Here is a 23,585-nt window from a genome sequence, read left to right on the forward strand (position 1 = left end):
GATCCCACCCCATAGTCATCAACCAATCAGGAATAACTTCTTGTCGTATCACCTCATCAACCTCTTGTCCTTTACCGGGTTCTTTCCACCATTTTTCCTTGCCATCTCTCCATTACTTCATTTCCCTCCCCCCACCACCCCTCCTTTCCTGTCTCCTTCCTCGGTCTCCCTTCCCCTTCCCTTCTCTACTCTTACCCTCAATTTCCTCTTCTTTCCTGTTCCGCCACCCTCCCCTTTTCATTCCATTACCACTGTCTTCTTCTCTAGTCTCTTAGCCCTTTCCTCCTGCCCTCCACACTTCCTTCATTTCCTTCAATCAGCCAGTTTGTCCTTGGCCTCCTACCCCGCCTCTTATTCCCAAGTGATGGTGAGATGAGAGTCACCCCTCTGCCTCTGCTCCTCCCTTTCCTTTACACTGCCTTTACCTCCACTTTTCTATCCAAATGAACCCAAATGGTTCCACTGTTTCAATCTGTCCTTGGCGATAAGCCCCCCCCCCCCCCCTTCCTTTCTTACGCGGATATATTATGGAAGTATAATGACGTCAAAAGATCTAAAGGAGCACAAAACAAAATATCAGCGCTACTCAGTCTGCAAGTCCACATTTGAGAGAGCACAGGCACAGATTTGTAAGAGTTGAATCAGATTTCAGAGTGCAATCATGCACGGTCTCAATTTTCTGTTTTGGCAGCTTCTGACCACTTTAGATCACAAGAGGTCACTTGCCAACCATTTCTGACAAGTAAACTGCAACAGGACACGCCCACATTGAGAATTCAGGTTCATGTTTTTTATTTTTTTAAGTCTGCATGAAATTTTTTAAAAAGCTTACCTACAATTCCAATTATTGAGGGCTTGTTGATCTGCGCTGTAGATTCTGGCTATCCTTAAATTGGCCGGCTATTTTTATAGTGTTTCAAATAATTTTCTCTGTTAAAATGATTAAGAAAAATAAGATATAGCTAGTAGTAGCTATCTAGCTACTTCAATGAATTAGACTCTAAAATAACTCGGTCACTTGCCAATAAATTTAATGTGATTTCAGTCATCTAGATTTTTAAGATAAGACACAAATCGTCTCCTGCTCTTACAAATCTGACCGTGCTTTCTCAAAGCTCGACTTGCAGACTAAGTAGCGCTCAAATTAGTTTTGTGCTCTCTCAAATAGTTTTGCCATCAATATACTTCCACACCAGCACCAGTCCCGCTGTAGAGACCGGTTCTAAAAATAGCTCCTGCCGCTCCCAATGAGGAAGCCCATTCATCCCCAGTCTCAGAGGAGCTGTCACACACACACACACACACCTGACAGCAAGCACACTCACAGACATGCAATTACACATAGATCTATCTGTAGATGACACACACACACACACACACACACAAACACACACACTTTTTTGAGGTTGACAGGTAAATCGGTGAAATAGTATTTGATCACGGATCAGTGAAGGAATGCGCTTACTCGCGATCATGCACACACAGTGTTCCCTTACCCCGTTTTGAGGCTGACAAGTGCGTCCGTGACTCCAGTTTGATGATATTTTACCATGTACTGGTGCATAGCGGGGTAGTTCTTCCTGATGTTCCTCTCTGTGGATCCGTTTGGTACCGTCCCGAAGCGGAACGGAGGCGAGTATGCGTACGGGTTCTGAAACTGTGGTGGAGGAAAGATAGAGTGGAAATAAGGAGATAGGAAAAATAGAGGGGTGAATGAAAGTGACAAAACGTATTCCGAAAGTGTGTGTGAGCTTCTGTGTTTTTAACTGTGTATATGTGCGGGTGGGTACAAGCACTACAGATGGGTCACCCTCAGAAATAATGGTTCCAAAAGGGTTCTTCCTGAAGCGCTGAGGTTCTACCGAGGTTCTACCTACTGATATTTGTGCTCCATATCCGTTTCATCCTCCTTTATGCTGCCCTCCTGTCTGTTAGTGTCTGTACATCTATGAGCACCGTCACTGTCTGTGCCTGTAGTGTGTCTCTGTCTGATAAAACCTATAAGCACATCTGATTCTATTGCATCTACCTTCACAGAAGTCATTCTATATTTCCCCTGGGAATCCCAATGTTTCATTCTTGAGTTATAGATCGTATTGTACAAAAATAAGCAACTAAAATATAATTGTCTTTTCAATTTACCAACATAAACTTAATCGAGGTGTTGATAGAAAATGAGAAATACAGCAGCATCGTCTCGTTGCCTTTATTGGAACCTTACCACTTAATCTCTCAGATTGTCAGTCCCCCCCCGGTTGCTATTTTTAATTTTTAATCTGGATTAATCATACTTATATTCCACTGTTGGCATCCTTCCTCTGCTCTTCACAGGTCTTTCTAACGTCCCTTACTATGTAGGTCTGTCTTTGCCCAGATATATAATCTATTTATTTTATTTATCTGATTTAGTTGAGACCACGTACAATATTTAAGCATAACGTCGGCTTTACTGGCTCTTTAGTTGAGAGGCCACTTTCCTTCCTTTCTCTCTCTCTCTCTCTTTTCACCCTTCCTCTAACTGAATTTCCTTTCCTTTTTTTACACTCTCCCATCATTTCTCTCTGTCTCCGTCATCCCCCTCTGTGTGTCTCTCAGGTATAATCTAGTCTGTGTACAGGTCAAGGGTTTTGTAGTAGTGTGCTTGTCGCTCCAGTAGCTACATACCCTCAAGCACTGCCGTAACAATCTGCCGTCATTGCCAGAAACAGACAAACCCTATCAATTAGAAGTGTATATCACGAGCACCACTTTAACTGTGTGTGTGTTGTGTGTGTGTGTGTGTGTGTGTGTGTGTGTGTGTGTGTGTGTGTGTGTGTGTGTGTGTGTGTGAGAGAGAGAGAGAGAGTGTGTGCGCACGTAGTACTGAAGACTGGTTTCACTACATATTGTCAAAACAGCTCTGTAAAGTAATAATCCAAAACAATCTCATATATCTACATGTTTGTTCTGCTCAACACAAAGTCACAAGTCAGTGCACGAGGGATTTGACCAGCATATTGTAAGTATTGGTGTCTGTTCAACATCTGTAAAAAAATAAAAACATCTGCGTGTTCGATTGTTGAATTGTTAATGTGAACTAGTTTCATCATATGTGTGTCTACATTAAGCATATCTAAATATGTATGCATACTCTATCTGCCTGCACACATCTCTGTTGTATAATCAGGTCAGGGCGAGGGCGCGTTGATAGCTCCGCTGTGCATATGTGCGTGTTAGTGGTGATGTCACGCAGTGTGTGTGTCAGCATCACGACAATAGCCCTCAGGAGGAGCTCTCTCCTCACGCAGTCCTTCCTATTGTCCCCCCCCCCCCCCCCCCCCACACACACACACATCACCAGGGCCAGTCGGAAGGCAACCATCATGGATGTTATCCACCCTCATCCTACTAACATATTTAACATGCAAGGGCTACCGTCCCTGGGGACTCAAAGAATAAACTACTGTAAGAATATCATATATACTGTATCTTATATATAGTAATCATAGCTGTTAACTTATTTCTTCTCAAAACTTTATTAGCTATGTAATAAATCTGAAATAAAGCAAATTATCACTCAAATTTTTTTATTTACTTTTTTTTTAGATGTATGCCGTTTCTCTCTAAAGCAGCGGTTCTCCAGGTCCTTGTGTGTGGTTTTCTTTTTATTCTTTTTATTCTAAGCAGTATTGTTGTATTGTCACTGCAAAGTCTTCTCAAACTTAGAAACTGCTCTCAGGTTTAAGAGCGTCCCCCTTTAGTCCTTATTTTGGTCCAAGTCTTGCGGCAACAATGGATTTTCTACATGTACGTGTCGGACAGGCGGGTTTGCTCTCAAGGGCAGCTGTTTCCAAAAGCGTTGGTCATAGATTTCATGTAATTTAAACGCATCAATCACACTGCAGATAGAAGATGCATTTACCACTTTACAATACAATACTGAACTATTAAAATAATGGACAGATTCATTTTTTTTTTAAATTGTCTAATCAACCAAACATTTCGCGGACCCCCTGCAGTACCTCCGCGGACCCCCCTGTTGAAGACCTCTGATCTCTGATCAGCTGTTGAGAAACCAGAACAGCATGTCCTGCTCAGCAAGCGGAGACAAATAAGCCAGCGTTGTAAAGACAAATCCCTGGTGGTTGTTCAGCCTAAAACGCCACGGACCCGTTAACTGACTGCCCTCACGCACATGAGACGGCCTGCTGGGGAGACAGTTGCCAGCAACTCGCTTTGCTGTCATAACTCCCTCTATCATTAAACAGCTCTTCCTGCGGTCCCTGGCTTAAATGGATGATGCTATAGGCAAAGTAAAAGAAAGGTTATCAAACCTCTTATCATTTCAGAGCGCCTAAGGAGGGAGAATGTGCTCTGTGTTCTGATAGAATCCCAGCTCAGCCCCCTGTGACCTACAGTGTTCTTCTCTGAATGATGCATGGAGTGTATCATTTGAGGAGAACCACATATTTACTGACGTTTTGTTTTTATTGTGCATCTCCACATGTGGCACACAAAACTGTTGTATTTCCACTCGTAAGTCATTGAAGCAATCTATTAATATTGTTGTGGTCCTGAATCCTAGTTTGCAACGGCGACTACCAACATTAAGCCCACTTTGTATGTTACTGAATGAAATTACATCAATTTAAAAATGTATGACGACGGGTGATGAGGTGTCTGTAGCTCAGTTTTTGTGGATCCGGTTGGCCATTAATCGCAAGGTGGTTCCTCAGGCTCTTCTAGTCCACATGGGGACGTGTCCGTAAGCAGGACGCTGAAACCCACGTTGCTTCCTGCGCATGTTTACTTTGAACAAACGTGTCTGTGGAATGTATGGTTTCCATGGTTGGAGGACGAACCGTGCCAATCAAAGATCTTCTTGGGATGGGACTTAGGTCACGCTGAAAGTATTAGACTTACATAATAACAAACACACCTCCACTGGGGTGTTGCTCTGTGCCTGCTAGATGTCTAAGTAGGACACTGTTTCCCAACATGTTAGCCATAAGACATTTGATAAGCCGATGTATTCCAAGGTTTCTTTGCTTTGTTTGCTTTGTTCTGCCCCCTGGTGGTCAAAAATCGGTTAAAGCAGTTTTAAGTATAATTCAGCGACAGGCATCTCGATGGCGGATTTCCTTCATCGTTTTGCTGGTCACATGATGGCTGATTGTCCAGCCTCGCTCAGCATATCTGTCTGAATGGCCATTTACCCTTTTTATCTGGTTCCTTTCTTCCCCTGACCCTCTCTGTCTTCCCATATCTCTTTTGCTTCCCCCCCCCCCTCCCCTCACGCCATTCCTTTCTCCCTTCCTCAGCCGTCAACTTGGCCCATATCTGTCTGCCTGTTGTCTTGTACCATCTTGTGTGTATTGGCCTCTCGGCTCTCGCTATTCCTCAGTCACCCTCCTACCAGTTGCAGCACCCCTTATCCCCCCTCTCTCCTTCTGTATGTTGTCAAAACCCTCTACATCAGTCTCAAATGCTCTCTCCTTGGAAGCATCTCTCCCATACATCTGTCTCTCTCTATCTCTCTCCTCAGGAACTCTCCACCCTTTTGTGTTGCTTTTCTGTTCTATTTCTCTACATTTGGTTTGACCTTTTACTTTAATCTTTCAGCCTGTCTTCATCCCCCTGCAGGGCCACCATTTCCTCTTTTATTATCTTCCCTTTGTTATCTATATATTATTATATTTCATCACAGAGTGGCACAACAAAACAATGCCTATATTAATGGAAGAGATTTGGTTTATTCATCTAAATATTTCACAAACACTAGTTCTATATGGCATGGAATATGGTTCTTTTTACTAGGGGAACCACGTTTTGTAAGCAACCAAAAATGTTAAAATATTTCTTAGGATGTGTGTGGAATATTTCACCACAGTATCCAGAGACACTCTGGGTGGTTTAAGCAATCCAACTCAAACACAATTCCAAATACTTGCATTGTGGATCCAAATGTGTAAAGGATTGTTTATTCCTGATGGATTTGAATGCATTATTTCCACTTCTTATACATGATGATCGTAAATGTTACCAGCAAGATTGTAATAACACATAAGAGGGCAGTTGAATTACTATAAGAAAAGCACATGATGCAGCATCCATTCTTTATACTACACATTAGTGATGACCAATAAATCGTATTTTCATCATCACAGGGATATGAAAATGTGCAATATACACATGGTCAAAGCCTGAGAGGCTCCGGTGGAGACAGTGAAGTGAACCAGGTAAGTTAAAGATCTCGAGTTAAAGACAACTACGCTCCTTACTGTAAGTAAGTGCAATGAAACCCGCGTCAATCATTTATCAATAAACCTGTTGAACAAGCAGAGAGATGATTAATCTCACTCTGCAGCCGCTCATCTACCGCTGCTGTTTAACACACGCTAGCTAGGCTAATTGCGAATTGTTACAAACAATGGGAGCTATTTTGTTGAGCTGCATCTTAGTGAGCAGTGTTCCAGTGTATGTGTCCGTGGATTCAACTGTGAAGGGTGGAACGGAAGGAGTGATGGAGTGAAGGGTTGTTGAAAAGGTTGCAGTAATAATAAAGTCGTTGCCGTCTTGGTGCAGACGGAGCCCCCGTGTTATTAATTGCACACTTCAATATTTGTTTATTAATCGTAAGTCATATCGTCAAAACAAATATTGAACACGATGTATATGAATATTGATGTTATCGTACATTTACACTTCTTACTGTTGCAGCAAATGCATCTAAAAGAGCCACTCAAAAGTGAGTCTTATTTTAGTGTTCGCCCACGAAAAAACATGCAACATAACTAGTTACATTTATCACCGCGAAACGTTTCAGTTTGAGGATTGCATGAAGGTGGAATACATTTGAAACAAAACTTCATATTAAGGAGCAAAAGTTTATCTTATGATCATTTTTTTCCCTGTCTTGGTTTTTTATAAAAATGCAGGATGAAAAAATATTCTGCCAACATATAACATTCCTTGTGTAAAAGTTTGTGTGGGCTATTACTTACAAAACAAACCACCATCCAGTCAAATCAACACACTACTTCTCCCATTTGCCGTCCTTTACCTTGTTGTCAGAGAGCCCGGTGACTTGGTCGACAAACTCCTCCTGGATCATGAAGGCAGCCAGGTTGGCAGTGTAGGAGGCCAGGAAGATGACAGCGAAGAAGGCCCACACAGACACTATGAACTTACTGGTAGTTCCTTTCGGGTTCTGCACTGGCACAGAGTTGTTGAAGACCAGACCCCACAGCAGCCAGACGGCCTTGCCCATGGTGAAGGAAGGGCCATGGGGGTCTGAAGGAGAGGTCGGAGGGGAGCGAGGCAGATCGTTTAGAGGAAGGGGAGGACGTACACGTTGTATAGATGAGAACACATCCTCATGTCTGATGTGAGTGTGTTCACATTCATACTGACCTCTTCCTTGTGCCAGGTTTCTGTTAAAGCCAAGAGGACTGATGTACTCAAACATGAAGACAGCCATTGCAGTCACCAGTAGGAGCATCACAAACATCATCACCCACACTGATGCACTGAATGGCTCTGAGAGAGACAGAGAGAGAGAGAGAGAGAGAGAGAGAGAGACGGGGGAAAGAAAGAAGAAGACAGATATGAAGTATTAACACATGTTGGATTACATTTTAAAATCCTTAACATCACTTTCTGATTCGAGCTCACTCACTGTCTATCTCTCCATGTAGACACAAACAGACATTGAGGAAAGAACTGCATGGCTAACAAGCTGACTCCTGCATGCCCCCCCCACAACACACACACTTGCATACACACACACACACACACACACACACACACACACACACCTCCTATTTGACAGTGTGAGGAGGCGCACGAAGCCCTGGTGTCAGCACTCCTGTCCTCCCTCTGAGCTCACAACACTACCACAGAGATTAAACCACGCTCTAATGTATGAGAGAGCACTGCTGGCACAGCGCCACGCACCGTGTGTGCGCAAATGTGCGCATGTGTGCGCTGGCAAGCGTCCATTTTGGTGTATTCCTACTAATTGCATTTACACTGCAGTAACTGTATGCTGCACACATGTCAGTGTGTGTACCTTAGTGTGTGCGTGTGCCTTTGTGTGTGCAGGAACTTGGACGTCGATGCCGAAGCACGACGCATCAAATGAATGTGACTGAGCAGCCGTAACGGGGATATCCACGGTCACTCAAGTTAAAATCCTGCGCTGAACTCCCTCTCAGGTAAGTGGGAGTCATTGTGGGAGAAAGCAGGAGTTGAGCTAAATCCCTGTGATGAAAGAGCAAGTATTGACAGCTGCGTAACAGAGCTGAATTGTGTTGTCAGCTCTGTATCTCAGGGAACACACACACACACACACACACACACACACACACACACACACACACACACACACACACACACACACACACACACACACACACACACACACACACACACACACACACACACACACACACTCAAAACAAATACCATCCTACACTCACACGAACCGAAAAAGCAAACAAGACGGATCAAACTCTCCCTCTCTCCTGAGTCCAACAACAAAGCAAGAGTTATACGGTGACAGTTACCGAGAAAGGCTGACGGGGAGACTGTTCCATTGCTACGGGAGACCATGACGCTGATCCCGGTTTCCACGAATGGGACGGAGAAATCGATGACCTCAGAACGCTCCTCATTGATCGTCAGAGATCCGACGGCCATGACGGCTTTCTTATAGACCACCTTTGGAGGGCGGAGGAGAGGGAGGGACGCAGGGTTAAAGGGAGGGAGGAATGGATGGATGGATGGATGGATGAGGAGGGTGAGTGATGAGGGATGAAGGAAGAGAGACAGGTGAGGACAGAGATGTGGAATGAGATGGATGTTAAGGAGGAGGAGGAAGATATGGAGGGAAAGAGTGTCAGGTACGATTGTAAGTTTGAGGAAAGGAAGACAAAGAGGAAGAAAAGGTGGAAACAGAAGATGCAGAGTGGGTGGAATGGGAAAAAGTAGGAGATGGAGGAAGAAAGAGAAGAACAAGGAATGTTTAATCATTGTGGCATTCACTGGTTTCTACAGGAGCAGCTAAGATGTGTTTACTTTTGTGTTTAAGTCTCATAGCTGAAAAAGTTTTGCAAAGTCAACAACGAAAGCCTTTTTGGAGAAATACTGCAAGAAAGAGGACTATCCTGTCATACAGATATCTCTAATCTTCCTCCCAGCCTCGGCTTGCATTTCAGATGTACAACAAACTAAAAGTGAACACTGATCAATGACATCATTCATGACATGCTCCTACATGTAGCCCGCTGGTTCTCATCGTGCCGACTTTAAGACCAGCGGGTAAAAAGAAGACGAGCAGTTTTTTTTGTGATGAATACATTAAGAGTCAGCAGCATAAGAAATGCACACACAGATAACCGCGCACTTCTACCTCCTCAATAAACTGATATTACATTGGCACAGATTATTTCCATTTGAATTACATCAGATTCTATTATTGTGTCTGGTTTTACACACATTTGGGTGACATTTGATATTGACCTTTATTGGGTGTACAACACACACACACACACACACAGAGAAAAAGGTTTCTCTTACCTCTCCCACCATCCCATTCCAGACATTGTTGATTTTCTTGCCATGCTTGCCATTGGTTACCAGGTACAGGTCATAGGTGAACTTCACATACGTGGCAATCTTTTTCAGAATATCGATGCAGAAGCCTTTGCAGCACTTCTTGATGTATGTCCCACCAGCCTCAGTTGTGTTGCTAAAGAAGCACAAACGCAAAAAAAAAATGCACACATCGTTAGCCATTGATTTTGAACAGCAAGCTGCTTCACCCAATTAAGAACTGCAGTTTAGTATCTGTGACAGAAAACCGGAGAAACGGGAGATAGAAGATTATATCAGCATGTTAATCCAGGTGGATGTTTTTCTTTTTTAATTCAAGTGTTATTTCCACCTCTATTAATCATGAATGACAGAAAACAAAACAAGGATGGCTTTTCTTCCCATTGCCTTGTTAAATGTATATGAATGCACCGATGAACAAACATCACCCTGGGAATTTTTAACCTTCAGGTTCAGGTTGTTTTCCGTTCAGGAACGACATCAGACGACTTGAAAAATATGCTCCCCCTCTCCTTCTACCTCTCCGTCTCTCTGGAGAAGGAGGTTTATGACGGCACTGCATCTGCAAGCCTTGTACCATCTGTGTATATGAATTTGAGAGCAGGAGAGTTTAGACACTGTTCACGCACGCACACACACACACACAGGAGTGCATGTCAACTCTTTTTTTCAGCCACCTGGGACTCTCATTTAACTTTTAGATGTGTGCTAATTAGGAGAAGATAACCTCGTCCTTTAGTTTAACAACAACCTGGACACAAACTTGATGGTAAAAAAACACATTCGTCCGTGACTCTGCAGTTTCCTTCAGAGCTGAAACTCTGTCACGTTGCAGGAAGTCTGTAGGAAAAGCATTAGCTTTTTCTTGCCCCAAGTGCAAACTCCTGCGTTACCCTCACTTGGAATCCTTCCCTGTCTTCAGACTGGAGAGGCATCCACTGGTTATGGTCGAACAGTTTCACACAAGAGAGAAAATGCTCTTTTGAAAAAAGCCAGGCGCTGATCTGTCAGCAGTTGTGAATTACTTTTTGTGAAATGTTACGCCGAGGTTCTCGTTATCTCCGTTATCTCCGAGGCTGATTTCCTACAGCTCGATATTATCTATAGCAGCTGTTCGAGCTAAAATGAAATTAAGAAGCTAATTTACATCTAAGCCCTTTCAAACATACCATGTGTTAACAAAATCTGGCGAGTTCACTGCCAGAGACGCTATATTGGTTTTGATTCCTTATCAAGCTAAAGTGAAGACTTTTGAAAGAACGTTGACCCTCCTTCTGTAACGCAAGATCTATTTGTCCGATTCCCATTCACAGCACAGAAGCAATGGTGACAGCGATGGAACACATCCAGTAAGACATCGTAGAATGTGTGAAGAGACTTGCAGAGAAGAACAATGGGAGAGTCAAAAGAGATGGAGGATCGTGGCCCAATATGCACGGCCTGTGTGTGACTTTAAAAGCATTCAGTAACTTCAACGAGTCCTAATTAAATCCCAGGTTTTCTACACGGAAAAAGGAGAACTTCCTTAATTTGTAAGTTGCATTGGGCAAGTTCACCCTCAGGGAACGCAGTAAATCAGGAAAGAAATGTGTTTGAAATGTCATGGCTGTCTGCAAACATGGCTGCTTTTAAGATAATATACTATATATTCTGGACGGGCGGAGTTGGGGGGGGGGGGGGGGGACTCATGCGGGGAATGGGATCTGTGATAATAGAAACAAGGACAACTGAGTCAAGTTTCTGGCCGTTCAGCTGGTGGGGGCAGTGACAGAGCGAGCATATAGGCCAGAACTGTAATAGCTGCATCCATGAACACAGCGTACCCATTTAGGCAGGCCGTAGTACAGTGAGAGCATGTGATGTTATGGAGGCTGTTTGTGAAGTTGCCTTGATATAGAAACGCTACAGGGCCCGAGGGGTCTCCAGGGAGGGCGGTTCGGGTATGTGTGTTCAGTGCGAGTATGGCTTGTTCTTAGGCCAAGCCTGGATGAGTGAATTTGTGGTTCTGCATGCATGGATAGTCCTCCATCCCCCGATCAGACCCCGCCACGACTTCTCTCACTCTGCCTCCCTCCTTCCCTCCATCTAACCCTCTTTCTCCAAATGGACATCACGGATGCTTGAGAGGGAATCGCGCTATGGGAGGGAGCAACGAGCCCGGATGCATTGGCCTGTAAGTGAGTGGACATGTGGCAACAGAAAGTGTATATAAACTTGTGTGTGTGTGTCTGTTTGTGTTCTTCCTTGGAGATGCTTTATCCTCCGCCCTACTTCACAGTCATTCTAGATGAAAATCTCTGTTGGCCTCTTCCCTGGGACCCTATTACTGCTTAATCAGCTCTCTTTGTGTGTGTGCGTGCTTGAATAGTAGTTATAGTCAGTAACTCTGTATGCATGCATGTATGCAGTGGTGAGACTGACACAAAGTGTCCAGTACACACGCCAATGTTACTGTAAGTACGTGTGTGTGTTCCAGTAGAGAGAAATAATATTAAATTATCTACAAACCAATTACATGCTTTGATTCAGCAGCATTCAAGCCACTCAGTGACACACACACACACACACACACACACACACACTCACACACACACATATGCCCTAAGCCACTCTCACTGTGTGCGTAGACTTCAGGAGCATAATATAGCGAGGGGCCAGCAGTATTTGGGCATTAGAAAGAAAATTGGTCATGAAGGAAGTAAATCGCTGACTTCAGCAGTCGCCTCCATTTTCAGGGGGGAGGAAAGAAGCTGCTGCAGAGATCGCACACTGCACCTCTTCCCGTGCTCGTGAGAGAAGCAAAGAGAGGGAGAGCGACGCAGAGCAACACAGCAACTGTGCCGAAGGAAATGGAACATGGATGATGTCATCTTTGCCACCTTCTGATTACCAAATATATATAAAAGGGAACTTTAGTTTCTGTCGCGCTCAGTCACATTTTTCACACAAACAAAGTTGTCAGTCAGTGAGTTTGCAGCCTGCATCAAATGGAGACTACAGTCTATTTGTGTTCACTAATGTTATAGTGTTGAACCCTTAATACCACTGTATATTAATATTCATGAAACAGTAATTTACTTCTTTCTTCACATTGCATTTACGTAAATATCTCCTCATACTTGTTGGGCATTTTAAATGGATAGCTGTTGAATGTGTTTAGCTCTGGTTAAGCTCAATGATTAAAGATAATGATATATAGGTTATCATTTCAAAAGTGATGAATCATCATCATTGTGGCTGTTTTCACTCTTGAATACTGTATATTCCCTTTGTGCCCATGAGTCAGCGAGGACTCTCAAAGAAACAATCAAACCAGTGGCCAAACCACTGGACCCGGAAAGCTCCAGCAATTTGCAACGAGAGCAACAGTGCGAGCGAGATGGATGGACGGCAGACTTACTCTTTGATATGCTTCCTGCAGGGCACGGAGTTCCTCATGCAGGTACCAGTGAGCCTCTCGACGTCCTCCACAATGACGAAAGGTTTCTCCTCTAACGTGACGATGGACAGGTGGTTGTCGTCCATCTCGGCATCACCCATGGAGTTGAATCGCGGCCACACTGGGTACTTAAGTGTCAGGCTGCGGTTGTCCAGTTTCCCCATCTGGAGGGAAGGAGAGTTGGATAACACAGACGAGATGATGAAGGAGTTAAGCTCAGCAGGATTGTTAAGACACTTAACAACTAGATTAGCTGAATTTACATTTTAGGGATTTTACAGAGGGTGTGGATCTCATCCAATACGTAATAATTAGTGAGCCGATTGGGAATCAGCACTTGTTGGGTTTAGACCCATGACCTCACATTGAAAAGACAGTCTTTCAAACTCGGCAAGCCTGTTGCCCTCAGGTCTAATGGTCACAAGCAGACAGGAAGTGGAAGTGGTGGGAAAATTATGTCCACCGGTCAGTGATCATAACATGGCAGGAAAAATGCAGTGTGTTACCTTTCTTTACCTGGTAGTTTCCTAACTGCTGTAATCTGTTGCCCAATAACTCAAAGCAGACAGGAAGTGGAGAGGATTACAAATGTAGACACACGTTAACATTTCCTTTTAATGTTACATATGTTGCTTTTTTCTTTTCTTTTCTTTTGGCACGAAAACATTCAAATCACCACACATGTTCACAGACCATAATACATGTGACTACCGGTACGACAGTGGGTACAACGTAGCAGAGTAAAAGCACGGTGTGTAGGGATGCACAGGGGGATATACAGTATGGCTATGAATGCAAATATGAGAAAGAGAGAGGGAGATTGGAAGTGTGATAGCGCTGCGAAGTTTTCAGAGCGGTGATGTCACACATTCCCCTATGAATGCTCTTTGTCCATCTACACTTGCGTGTGTGTGTGTGTGTGTGTGTGTGTGTGTGTGTGTACGCCCTTTATGCATGTTGGTATGTGACAGGGGAGGCAAGGGGGAAGCAAGGCTTTGCTCGACTCTCAATTATTGATGTTACAGGAGCCAGAAAATGGCAAAACCTCGCTCTCACTCTTTCCCTCCGTTACAAAAGTCCTTCTTTCTTTTTGTAGAGCTCTCTCTCTCTCTCTCTCTCCTCGGCTCATACAGCTTCACCGCTGAGGACTTTACAGTCAACGCTTTTTGTGCATCACACACTCATTTAGGTGCACAAGGATGTAAATGGGTGGATGTGTAAGGCAGTAACAAATGGAGATGGGCTAAGCTACTGAAAATGTTTGTATTGTGTGCGTGACCAAAATATAATATATTTTAAAAAACTGTCACAGTCACATATAATACACAAAATATAATAATATAGCTGCGCTAATCGGTCACCCCTTTGACCCTGCAGTCATGTCGGACAGTGGTTTTACACACACACACACTCACACCTACACACGCACACACACGCGTTGTTGCTCAGCCTGCATGTCTGGCTAAGTCATTAACAGGCGAGCAGAGAGGAGGAAGTCAAATTAGCATTTTAATTGTTTTGCTTTGAGTGGTTTTCTATCCTCTGACAGGGATTAGAGTCTTTTCTCCACTCTTAGTCGGCACCACTGTCAACAGCTCACTCTGCTGTCAGCTACATATCTAGGTGTGTGTGTGTGGGGGGGGGGGGGGGGGGAGGGGGCAGGACGGTATGCTGAGGTGGCATGTATGCGGTTTCTTGTGTGTCACCTTCACTCTCCAGGGAACGGCCACATTTGTCTATCTGTCTTACCCCAGCTGTGTTGCATTTCACAAGTGAGTGAGTGCGTGCCTGTAGCTACGCACACGTATATGTGAGGGGGAATATGGGCATAATCAGGGAGATAGGACTTGTGTCACAAAAATGAAGGGATTCTGGAATGAAAAAAATAAACAAAGATGAGTCAGAGAGAGAAAAAACAGAAAAGAGCGTGGGTTCAAAACGATTGTACACGCAGTTTGGAGTAATTTTCTGGTCTCAGTAAGACCCTAAAGCAGCAGTTAGCAGCAGAGTGTGCTTTGCTGATATACATACTCCTCGGGGGTTTTAACTATGTATCATTATGCCAAACGCTTCTGGTTGGAACTGGAAAAAAAACACCGTTAGCTTTCATTTTTATATTTAAAGGGGACATATCATGAGAAAACAGTGCTTGTGCACGTACATGTGGGCATCTGGAGTACCAACCCAACTGTGAAATAAGACAACCCAGTTAGTTTTTGGAGCTGAAGACATGTGACTCAACAAGCCAGTCAGATTTGGCTCCCCTTCCTTTGTCACATGTATGCTCGTTAGAATACACCCCCCACCCCCACCATATCTTTCTTGCATGCCAATCAGGGCAGAATGGGAATTTTCGGGAAGGGGCCTTAAAGGGACAGGCGCTAAAACGGAGCGTTTACCTCGGAGGGTGAATAGAGTGATATTCAGATCGACAGTATGAGAAAAATAATGTGGTTTTTTTTAACATTGAAGCATGTAAACATATTCTAGTGGAAAAGCAGAATGCAAGTATGAACCTTAACATGACCATGATATGCTCCCTTTAAGTATTTAATATGATGCAAAGTGCACATTCCGTACTGACTGTAAAATGATCTATGTTTCAACTTGTTGCACCTTTAAGTATCAGTATACACGACAAACCTGAAAACAGACAGTGATTGACCCAGTCAATCACTAATATAAGCTTTTAAGGATTGGCCTAATTTGGTTGGATGAATCAATAAACTCGACGGAGAGATAAAAGTTCCACTCAGAAGATGGTTGAAAAAAAGAGGGGAAGAAGAAAAGGAGGAGAAGAATAAGCTGACTTCAGCAGCTCTTCTGATATCCTGTCCTCCTGCCCTCCTCTTCCCACTTCTTCTCTGTCTCTCCTTCATCTAATTAAAGAAAGAGGGGTTATAAATTAATGCCCAGAGAGGATAGAGGATTCTTTTTATCGACCGGCCAGGCAGCAGAATGCTGAATCTCCCTGCATGAAATAGCAGATATTACACACTCACACACACACACACACACACACACACACACACATTACATAGAAAGGAGTGTGTGTGTGTGTGTGTGCGTAATGTGACAGCGAGGCCAGTGGGAGGTTAAGATGATAGGGTCTGTGGGATTAGCACATTATAACATCCCATGGAGACAATCCTATCGCACCGTCACCCTTAGCAAATTCAGAGGCGATGAGATGACACTCTGCCCCAGAAGAACTGCGTTTCTCATAATCTTTCCGGGGTGTTTTTTTTCCTGGAAATTCCTTGTTTTATTTATACTCTTTATTTTTTCTTTTGTCTCATCAAACCTGCCCTCCTTTTTAATGTTCTCTGTTTTTTAAACTCTATTTTCAAAGACCTTACTCTTTGTACCTGCATGTCTTGCTCTATATTTTGTCTATTTCACACCATCGTCTCTTTTTCTCTTTCTGTGTGTGAACCACACACACACACCAACACACACAAACACACACACCAACACACACACAAACACACACGGATACACATGCATACTCTAGGGCTGCAATCAACAAGAACCATACAGAAAAAGTGAGAGAGAATGATATAAGAATAAAGAAAAACAAGGGTCAGCGCTTTTACAACTGAGCACCTTCTCTATGCCAGTCTCACCGGGAGAGTTATAGCTGGGGCAAGTTGCATTATGGGAGAATGAGTTCCTAATAGCGTGGAGAAACCCATTCAGTCATAAAACAGTATCTGTCACTCCTGTCAGACAAAATTATGTCGGGAAAATGGATTCTGCTCTCCCTCTCCTACGCTTGCTCTGTTTATACATGCGTGTGTGTGTGTGTGTGTGTGTGTGTGTGTGTGTGTGTGTGTGTGTGTGTGTGTGTGCATGTGCTTGTGTGTGATGACAGAGTGGAGAGCGAGAAAAAAATGCATCCATGGATTTAGACATCTCTCCCCAAAGTGGAAGCTTTTATAAAGATTCAGAGAACAGTGACGCCTAGATCGAATGTGTGTTTATTTGGAAGGGTGTGTGTGTGTGTGTGTGTGTGTGTGTGTGTGTGTGTGTGTGTGTGTGTGTGTGTGTGTGTGTGTGCGTGCGAATGCACTCGGGATTTTTCTGTGTGTGTGTGCTCTCCGTATTGTGATTCTCCAAGCACAGATTCCATGCTGTCTGTAATAATTATTTTGTGAACTGGCTGCTAACACTGCAGTAGTTCCTGAAGCAATTTACACACTCCATGTACTCAGCAGGAATAAAACATAACATCCTGGTTCTGATCGGTAAATACACTTCTCTCCTTCAGTCTTATACTGTAGCTCTCAATGCAATAAGAAAATTCATCATCCAATCTGCAAAGTCATTGCAAAGTCATCTTCAACCGTTTATTCCCTCAAAGCTGCACCAACTCTGACGTGGCTTTTTAACTTCACCTTTTGTAACTTTTATACATTTCATGATTTCATGCAGTGAAACTCTAAACGCTCAGTCAATTAATACATACTTCTGATTTTCTATACTTTCGGATGCATTCTATTATTATAAGGAAAGCTTTTCGGTAGAAAATAAAAGAAGTGATCGGATGGTCAGGACTGAAATATCCATCGGATGGATTACCAGGAAATGTTGCAGATATATTCATGGTGCCCAGCGGATGAATCCTACTGACTTTGGTTAGTTTCCCCTCATCCTGTAAAAAATATCTTAATTTCCCATAAATAGATTGGCACAAAATGCTGTGCAGACCTTTATGGTTTCCAGACAATAAATCCAAATGACTTTGGTGATCCTCTGACTTTCCCTTCATCACCACCATGAAGTTTAAATCTATAGTTTTGTGAGAAATGCCTGGACAACTACTGGATGGAGTGGAATGAAATTTGGCCCATACATACATTCATGTCCCCCAAGGAGAAACTCTAATGACTTTGGTGGCCCCCTTTACCCTTCTCCTCTGTAGCACCATCATCGGTTTTACTTATTTTTGCCCAATACTTTGATTGAACATGCTGATCGTAGCAATTAGCAAAAAGCACCGCTAAGTGTTTTTAACGAGTTTAATTGGCGATGGAGCTATTATATTTAACAAAACATATCAAGTTAAATCTACATCTTAATAAGGTCAATAATGTATGTGTGTGTAGCCTTTATCCTCAAAGTAAAGCAATCTCCTTTCAACTTTTCAATACAAACATTTTAGCATTTTGTGATCCTCTAAAAATAGCACAACATGCACCATCTTTGTGTCTACACATTCATGGCGAGTGCTTAAATATGCACCTCCCAGCAGCGCTGAATCGTCATTCCTTCTTGCTGCTACATCTGTTCAGTTGTTACGCCACGTTTTTTCCCCAGATAAAAGCCTAATTCTGTATTAAGCCCCCATAACGCCACACTGGATCCAGCCTTCTGATCCAGTCAGACATACCCGCATGGTTTGCTGCAGTCTGCGCCTCTTTAGAGTGAAACAGTAATTCACTGGCGATTACATAACCCTTAAAAAAAACAACAGCAAGAAAAACCACCATCGCATTCAACCATACAGGTGTGGCAATTCTAAAAGCATCCTAAAAATTCCAAAATATACCAACTGTGTGTTGCATGCATGCATGTGTGTGTGTGTGTGTTGCAGAGAACAGCAGGTGAGAGTGCGATACACCTGTAGTGGGTGAGGAAAAGAGAGGAAACATACACATGCTGTTGGCTTAGTTCCACCTCGCCCTTCCTCTCTCTATCTCTTTGTGTCTCTTTCTCTCATGCTCATTTGCTCTCGCTATCTCGGCCCATCTGTCTCTATCGCTCGCTCGTCTCGGTATTCTCTCCATATTTCTCTCCTCTCCCTGTCTCCTCTTCCTCCTGTGCCTCAAGGGGACACATTTTATATTTTTAGTGCATATCCATATTTTAGTGCAGTTACTGAATTTGTATCTCTTGATCATCATAGAAGTCTCTCTCTCTCTCTCTCTCTCTCTCTCTCTCTCTCTCTCTCTCTCTCTCTGTGTGTGTGTGTGTACCGTTGATTTCTGGCGCATGGGTGGGACGGCTGCACCAGAGAGAGGGAGGAAGGGAGGGATGGAGAGAGAGAGAGAGAACGAGAGAGAAGTTCCACTTTGGGTCTCCGTGTCTCTCTTGCTTTCAGTCTCTTTCTCTGCACCACTGTCAAGTGGTACTGATCAATTTCACAGGCTCTCTGTTTACAACAACACACTCTACCTCCCTTCAGCACACCAACAAATGGTCTTTTGTGTGTGTGTGTGTGTGTGTGTGTGTGTGTGTGTGTGTCAGTATGAAATATGAAAAAGCTAGTCTCAAAGATTGGGTGGAGACTGTGCGGATTGCGGCAAACTAAACCGAATACTGTAACGCGTAGACGCACACACACACACACAGATGTGACCTGAATAAAAACCAGATTGGTCGACGCACAAGTCTGTCGAAAAGTGTTTCTGTCAATAACCAGTGTGAAAGAATAAACACACACACACACACACACACACACATGCACATGAAAGAGCAGTGAACCCTTGCCACCCCAATAACGTAGCTCTCAGGTTTTGATTAACTGTGGTTTGAGGTGCTATCAGAGACCACAACTGCAATCACAGCTAAAGACGGACAGAGAGCACAGATTATCTGGCCTGGGGAAGGAGGGAAGGGGAAGGGATGAAGGAAAACAATTAAGGAAATGGAAGCAGAAAGGTGAAGTAAAAAGGAAGTGAGAGAAGGTTGAAGGTGGGGAGTTGAGGGAAAGAGGTAGACGAGAGATGTGAGGGAAGATACAAGATGTTGTGAAAGAAGGAGGAAGTGGGATGAAGGAGACAAAAACATGGAGGTGATGGCAGGAGACGGGACAAGAATGAAAGATATACATAACCACACACCTTTCTCTTTTTACATCCTTCTCTCAAACGTTTACCCTCAGCCTCACCCCTTCTGAACTCAAGCCTCTACCAGGCGGTCGGATGTGTATAAAGACGCATGGCTGCCATTTAAAGTCCATTACAATGGCGAGAAGACTCAGCAAGTTTCTTTATAGAAGTTTGCTCACATTAAGAAAAGAAATCCATGGGCTTGCTGTTAAATGAGCTCATTGATCAACTAAGTGTTGTTCGATCAGACAGAGGTAGCATTTCAACTCTGGTGTTCAGCTCTTATTGCTGCTTTTGTTTTTGCAGTTCACTGCAGTTTTTTATTTAGGTCTGCAATGTTAGCGGTAAAAACGTGTCAGTCAGTAATTGAGAAAAACTAAAGGAAAGATATTTGTAATAGAGCTCGACCAATACATTAAGTAGGCCAATATTATCAGCCGATATTGGTTATTACAGATATGTTGGTATTGCCGCATATGCAGCAAGATATATAAGGAATGAATTGCAGGATAATACATAATAATAGTTATGTATTACAGTATAACATAATATAATCTCTATATATAACATACATAGCATGACGCCCATCAAACAGGTGGACCTGATACGAACACAAACAGGAACACCAGGGCCGTAGCCAGGATGTTAGAAGTATGGAGTCCAACGAGCCACCAACCAAACTCCCTGCGATTTGTTTAGGACTTAAAAAGAAAATCCTGTTTGTATTAATTTAACAAAAGATAAGCCTGATAAATAAGAACAGAAAGTAAAAACAAAAGAGTTCATTAGAAGTATATTAAACAAAAAAATAGAATATATTAAAAAAGAAAAAGAAAAAGAAGAATAGAAGTAAATATGGAAATTATACCAGAAATATTAAAGTCAAAATTATAAGGCAACACAAGAGTGACATAGTGTGATTAGTAGCAACAAATCAGCAAGGAATAGTATGTAAACTGTGCACACCAGAATAATCTATTACGTGATTAAGTAATGATAATAGGTGTTTGTCTGTCTTAATATAGAAATATAATGTAATAAAAATATAACACATCAACAATATATGAAATAATATAGTACAATATAATATAGTATGGGATATAATATAGTATATATTATAAATAATACATATAAAATATATATCAAAATACATAAATCAGTCTCACAGCTAGACAATGATGAGGGGAGGAAGTTAAAATGTTCAAAGCTAATTCAACAATATGTCTGTAACCGTAGAATAAACCGCCAAATTCCCACAATTATACTGCCAGACATGACCGGCGTGCTCAGTATAGCTATTAGGCCCGGGGGAACTCACAGGAATACGTGCACATGTTTGCACTCACGCACACACAAACCAACCCAGATACACACAGACTTAAAGATCCTACCTTCTCCCACTCTCTCTCTTTGTTGAGAACTATGACCACCAGCTTTGGGTATTCCTGGTAGCCGTCTTCTGTGAATGACAAGTCTCTGCCATCCCATGTCACATTCATCATGTACCTGAGAGGAGGAGGAGAAGGAGGAGGAGGAGCGGGGCAGAGGGTGAAGAAGTAGCAGAGATAAGGACAAAGAAAGGGTGGGGGGGAGGTAGAAAATCAGAGAATGAGAAGAAATGAATGGAGGCGAGGAGAAACAGAGGAAAGAGGGAAATTGAATTACATTAGCATGAGAAAAAGTCAATTTACAGTCTACCAGTATTACTAATCTAAAGATATGCACACAGGCTCTTTGTATTGAGAGTCAAAGCGTAATGCTGAGGAATAAAAAAAGCTCCAACCAGAAAAGGAAACAGAACCTATAACCACAGTGTGTCCACACACACACACACACACACACACACACACACACACACACACACACACACACCGTAATGAGTGACCCATATGGCAGGTCACATTAGCTAAGATGGAGGGCAGTGGGAAGATATTCTTGGGTCCACATAGGCTCCACATTAATCATGGCTGTCCTTCCCCACTCTGTCTCCCTCACTCCTTCTGTCAGCGGTCATGTACATCGAGGGAGAGACAGATCCTCTCTTCTTCCTCTTCTCCTCCATCCTGCGGGCCGGGCGACGGGGGAAAACTTCTAAATGGAACATGGACCCACAGTGGAGCGCTGCAGGTGAGGCGTTTCATGCCGTGCACCCCATAGTGCACGCACACGCCGCTGTGTGTGAAGGTGGTGCTATTGATGGAGCGCAAATTGCGCTTTTAGATTTGAGACATTTAATGCTCATGTATAATTAAGACATTTATATTGGTGACAATATCGCCCAATTATCTTAATTCGGTTTTTAAAATGTTTTTATACTATGATATACTATGATTATAGTATGATTCTCATAGAGTCAGACGAAATGCATGTTCATCTTTTGACTATGCATAATAAATAGTTATCATGCACTATAAAGTGATTATACTTTAGTGTAAGTGGAGTAGTGTAAGTGGTAAGACATCATTTAATCTATATGCAAGAATAATACATCAGACATTACATTATTGTAGCAGACGCTTTTATCCAAAGCGACTTCTACACCGTAGGCACAACTACGGGAGCAATTTTTGGGGTTAAGTGTCTTGCTCAAGGACACATCGACATGCAACTAGCAGAGCCGGAGCTGGGGATTGAACCGCCGACCCTCTGATTGAAAGACGGCCCTGCTATCCACTTAGCCACAGTCGCCTAATCAAATACAATTTTAGTTTACTTAAAGCAAACAATGACCATTTAGAGTAATCTATAATCACATTATAATGCTTTATAAAGTGATTATAATGTATTACAACTATGAGAACTATAATACACTATAATTATGTATATTTATGAGTGCTTATAACTATAATGATGCATCGCTATGAGCAGTTTATAATGCATTATAGACATTGGCGTCATAGAAAGTGTTACTATATTGGTTTAGTGTGTGGTGTGATTTTTCAATACCCTTGTGTCCCTTTAAATTGCTGCTGGAAACACACATGCACACACACACACACACACACACACACACACACACACACACACACACACACACACACACACACACACACACACACACACACACACACACACACAGCCACTCAATGCTCAGATAGAATCAGCTAGCGATAAGGGGATTCAGTGGGTTTTGTGATTAAAATAATCTGATTGGCCTGCAAGCAACCAGGTGAGTAGTATTAAGTCATTTGATTGGGCGCGGGATGCAGCGCTGAACCCAATTAGGTGCGACTCCAGCAGAGGAATCAATACCAGCGCCCAGGCTACTCTTTTAGACAAAAGCCCATTCTGCGCTTTGCCAACATCTATCTGGAAGTGATGCAGACAAACAAACACACACACACACCACTTAAACACACGCACAGTGGGAGTTTTTGCTCTTCTTTCCGTCCGTATAATGTACATTTTGCTCTCTTTTGTTGCACATTTGATTATTTTTACTCTCTGTCATGCTCCCATTTCTTTTGACACAAACCAGCAAATACAAAAAAAGTTCTTTACAGCATTACTGCGAAGGATCTGATGTAACTCTGAGGTAACGATGTCAAAACATGTGCTGGGTGTTAGAATGATGTGACTATGTGTGTTGCACATCATAAATGAAACAAAACAAACACAAAATGATTTACTGTGAAGCTGGTAGGGAGTAAGTGAGGATGTCCAGACAACCTGATTTATCATTTCCTGTGGAAAAAGTCCCAGCCAATGACGACAACCAT

General features: G+C 42.8%; 1 protein-coding gene across 1 annotated transcript in view; it reads right to left on the reverse strand.

Annotated features, from left to right (window-relative positions):
• grin2aa (glutamate receptor, ionotropic, N-methyl D-aspartate 2A, a) overlaps positions 1-23,585 on the reverse strand; it is a 117,825-nt gene that overhangs the window by 11,847 nt on the left and 82,393 nt on the right. The window contains exons 4-10 of the mRNA XM_076086531.1: positions 21,258-21,372; positions 12,995-13,197; positions 9,559-9,730; positions 8,547-8,700; positions 7,393-7,518; positions 7,043-7,272; positions 1,497-1,657 (exon numbers count right to left, since the gene is read on the reverse strand). Of these exons, the coding sequence (XP_075942646.1) occupies positions 1,497-1,657; positions 7,043-7,272; positions 7,393-7,518; positions 8,547-8,700; positions 9,559-9,730; positions 12,995-13,197; positions 21,258-21,372 (1,161 nt within the window). The remainder of the gene's footprint in view (positions 1-1,496; positions 1,658-7,042; positions 7,273-7,392; positions 7,519-8,546; positions 8,701-9,558; positions 9,731-12,994; positions 13,198-21,257; positions 21,373-23,585) is intronic.

This window comes from Anarhichas minor, unplaced genomic scaffold (assembly GCF_050575085.1).
Source record: "Anarhichas minor isolate MPS153535 unplaced genomic scaffold, ASM5057508v1 ptg000007l, whole genome shotgun sequence".
Taxonomy (NCBI): domain Eukaryota; kingdom Metazoa; phylum Chordata; class Actinopteri; order Perciformes; family Anarhichadidae; genus Anarhichas; species Anarhichas minor.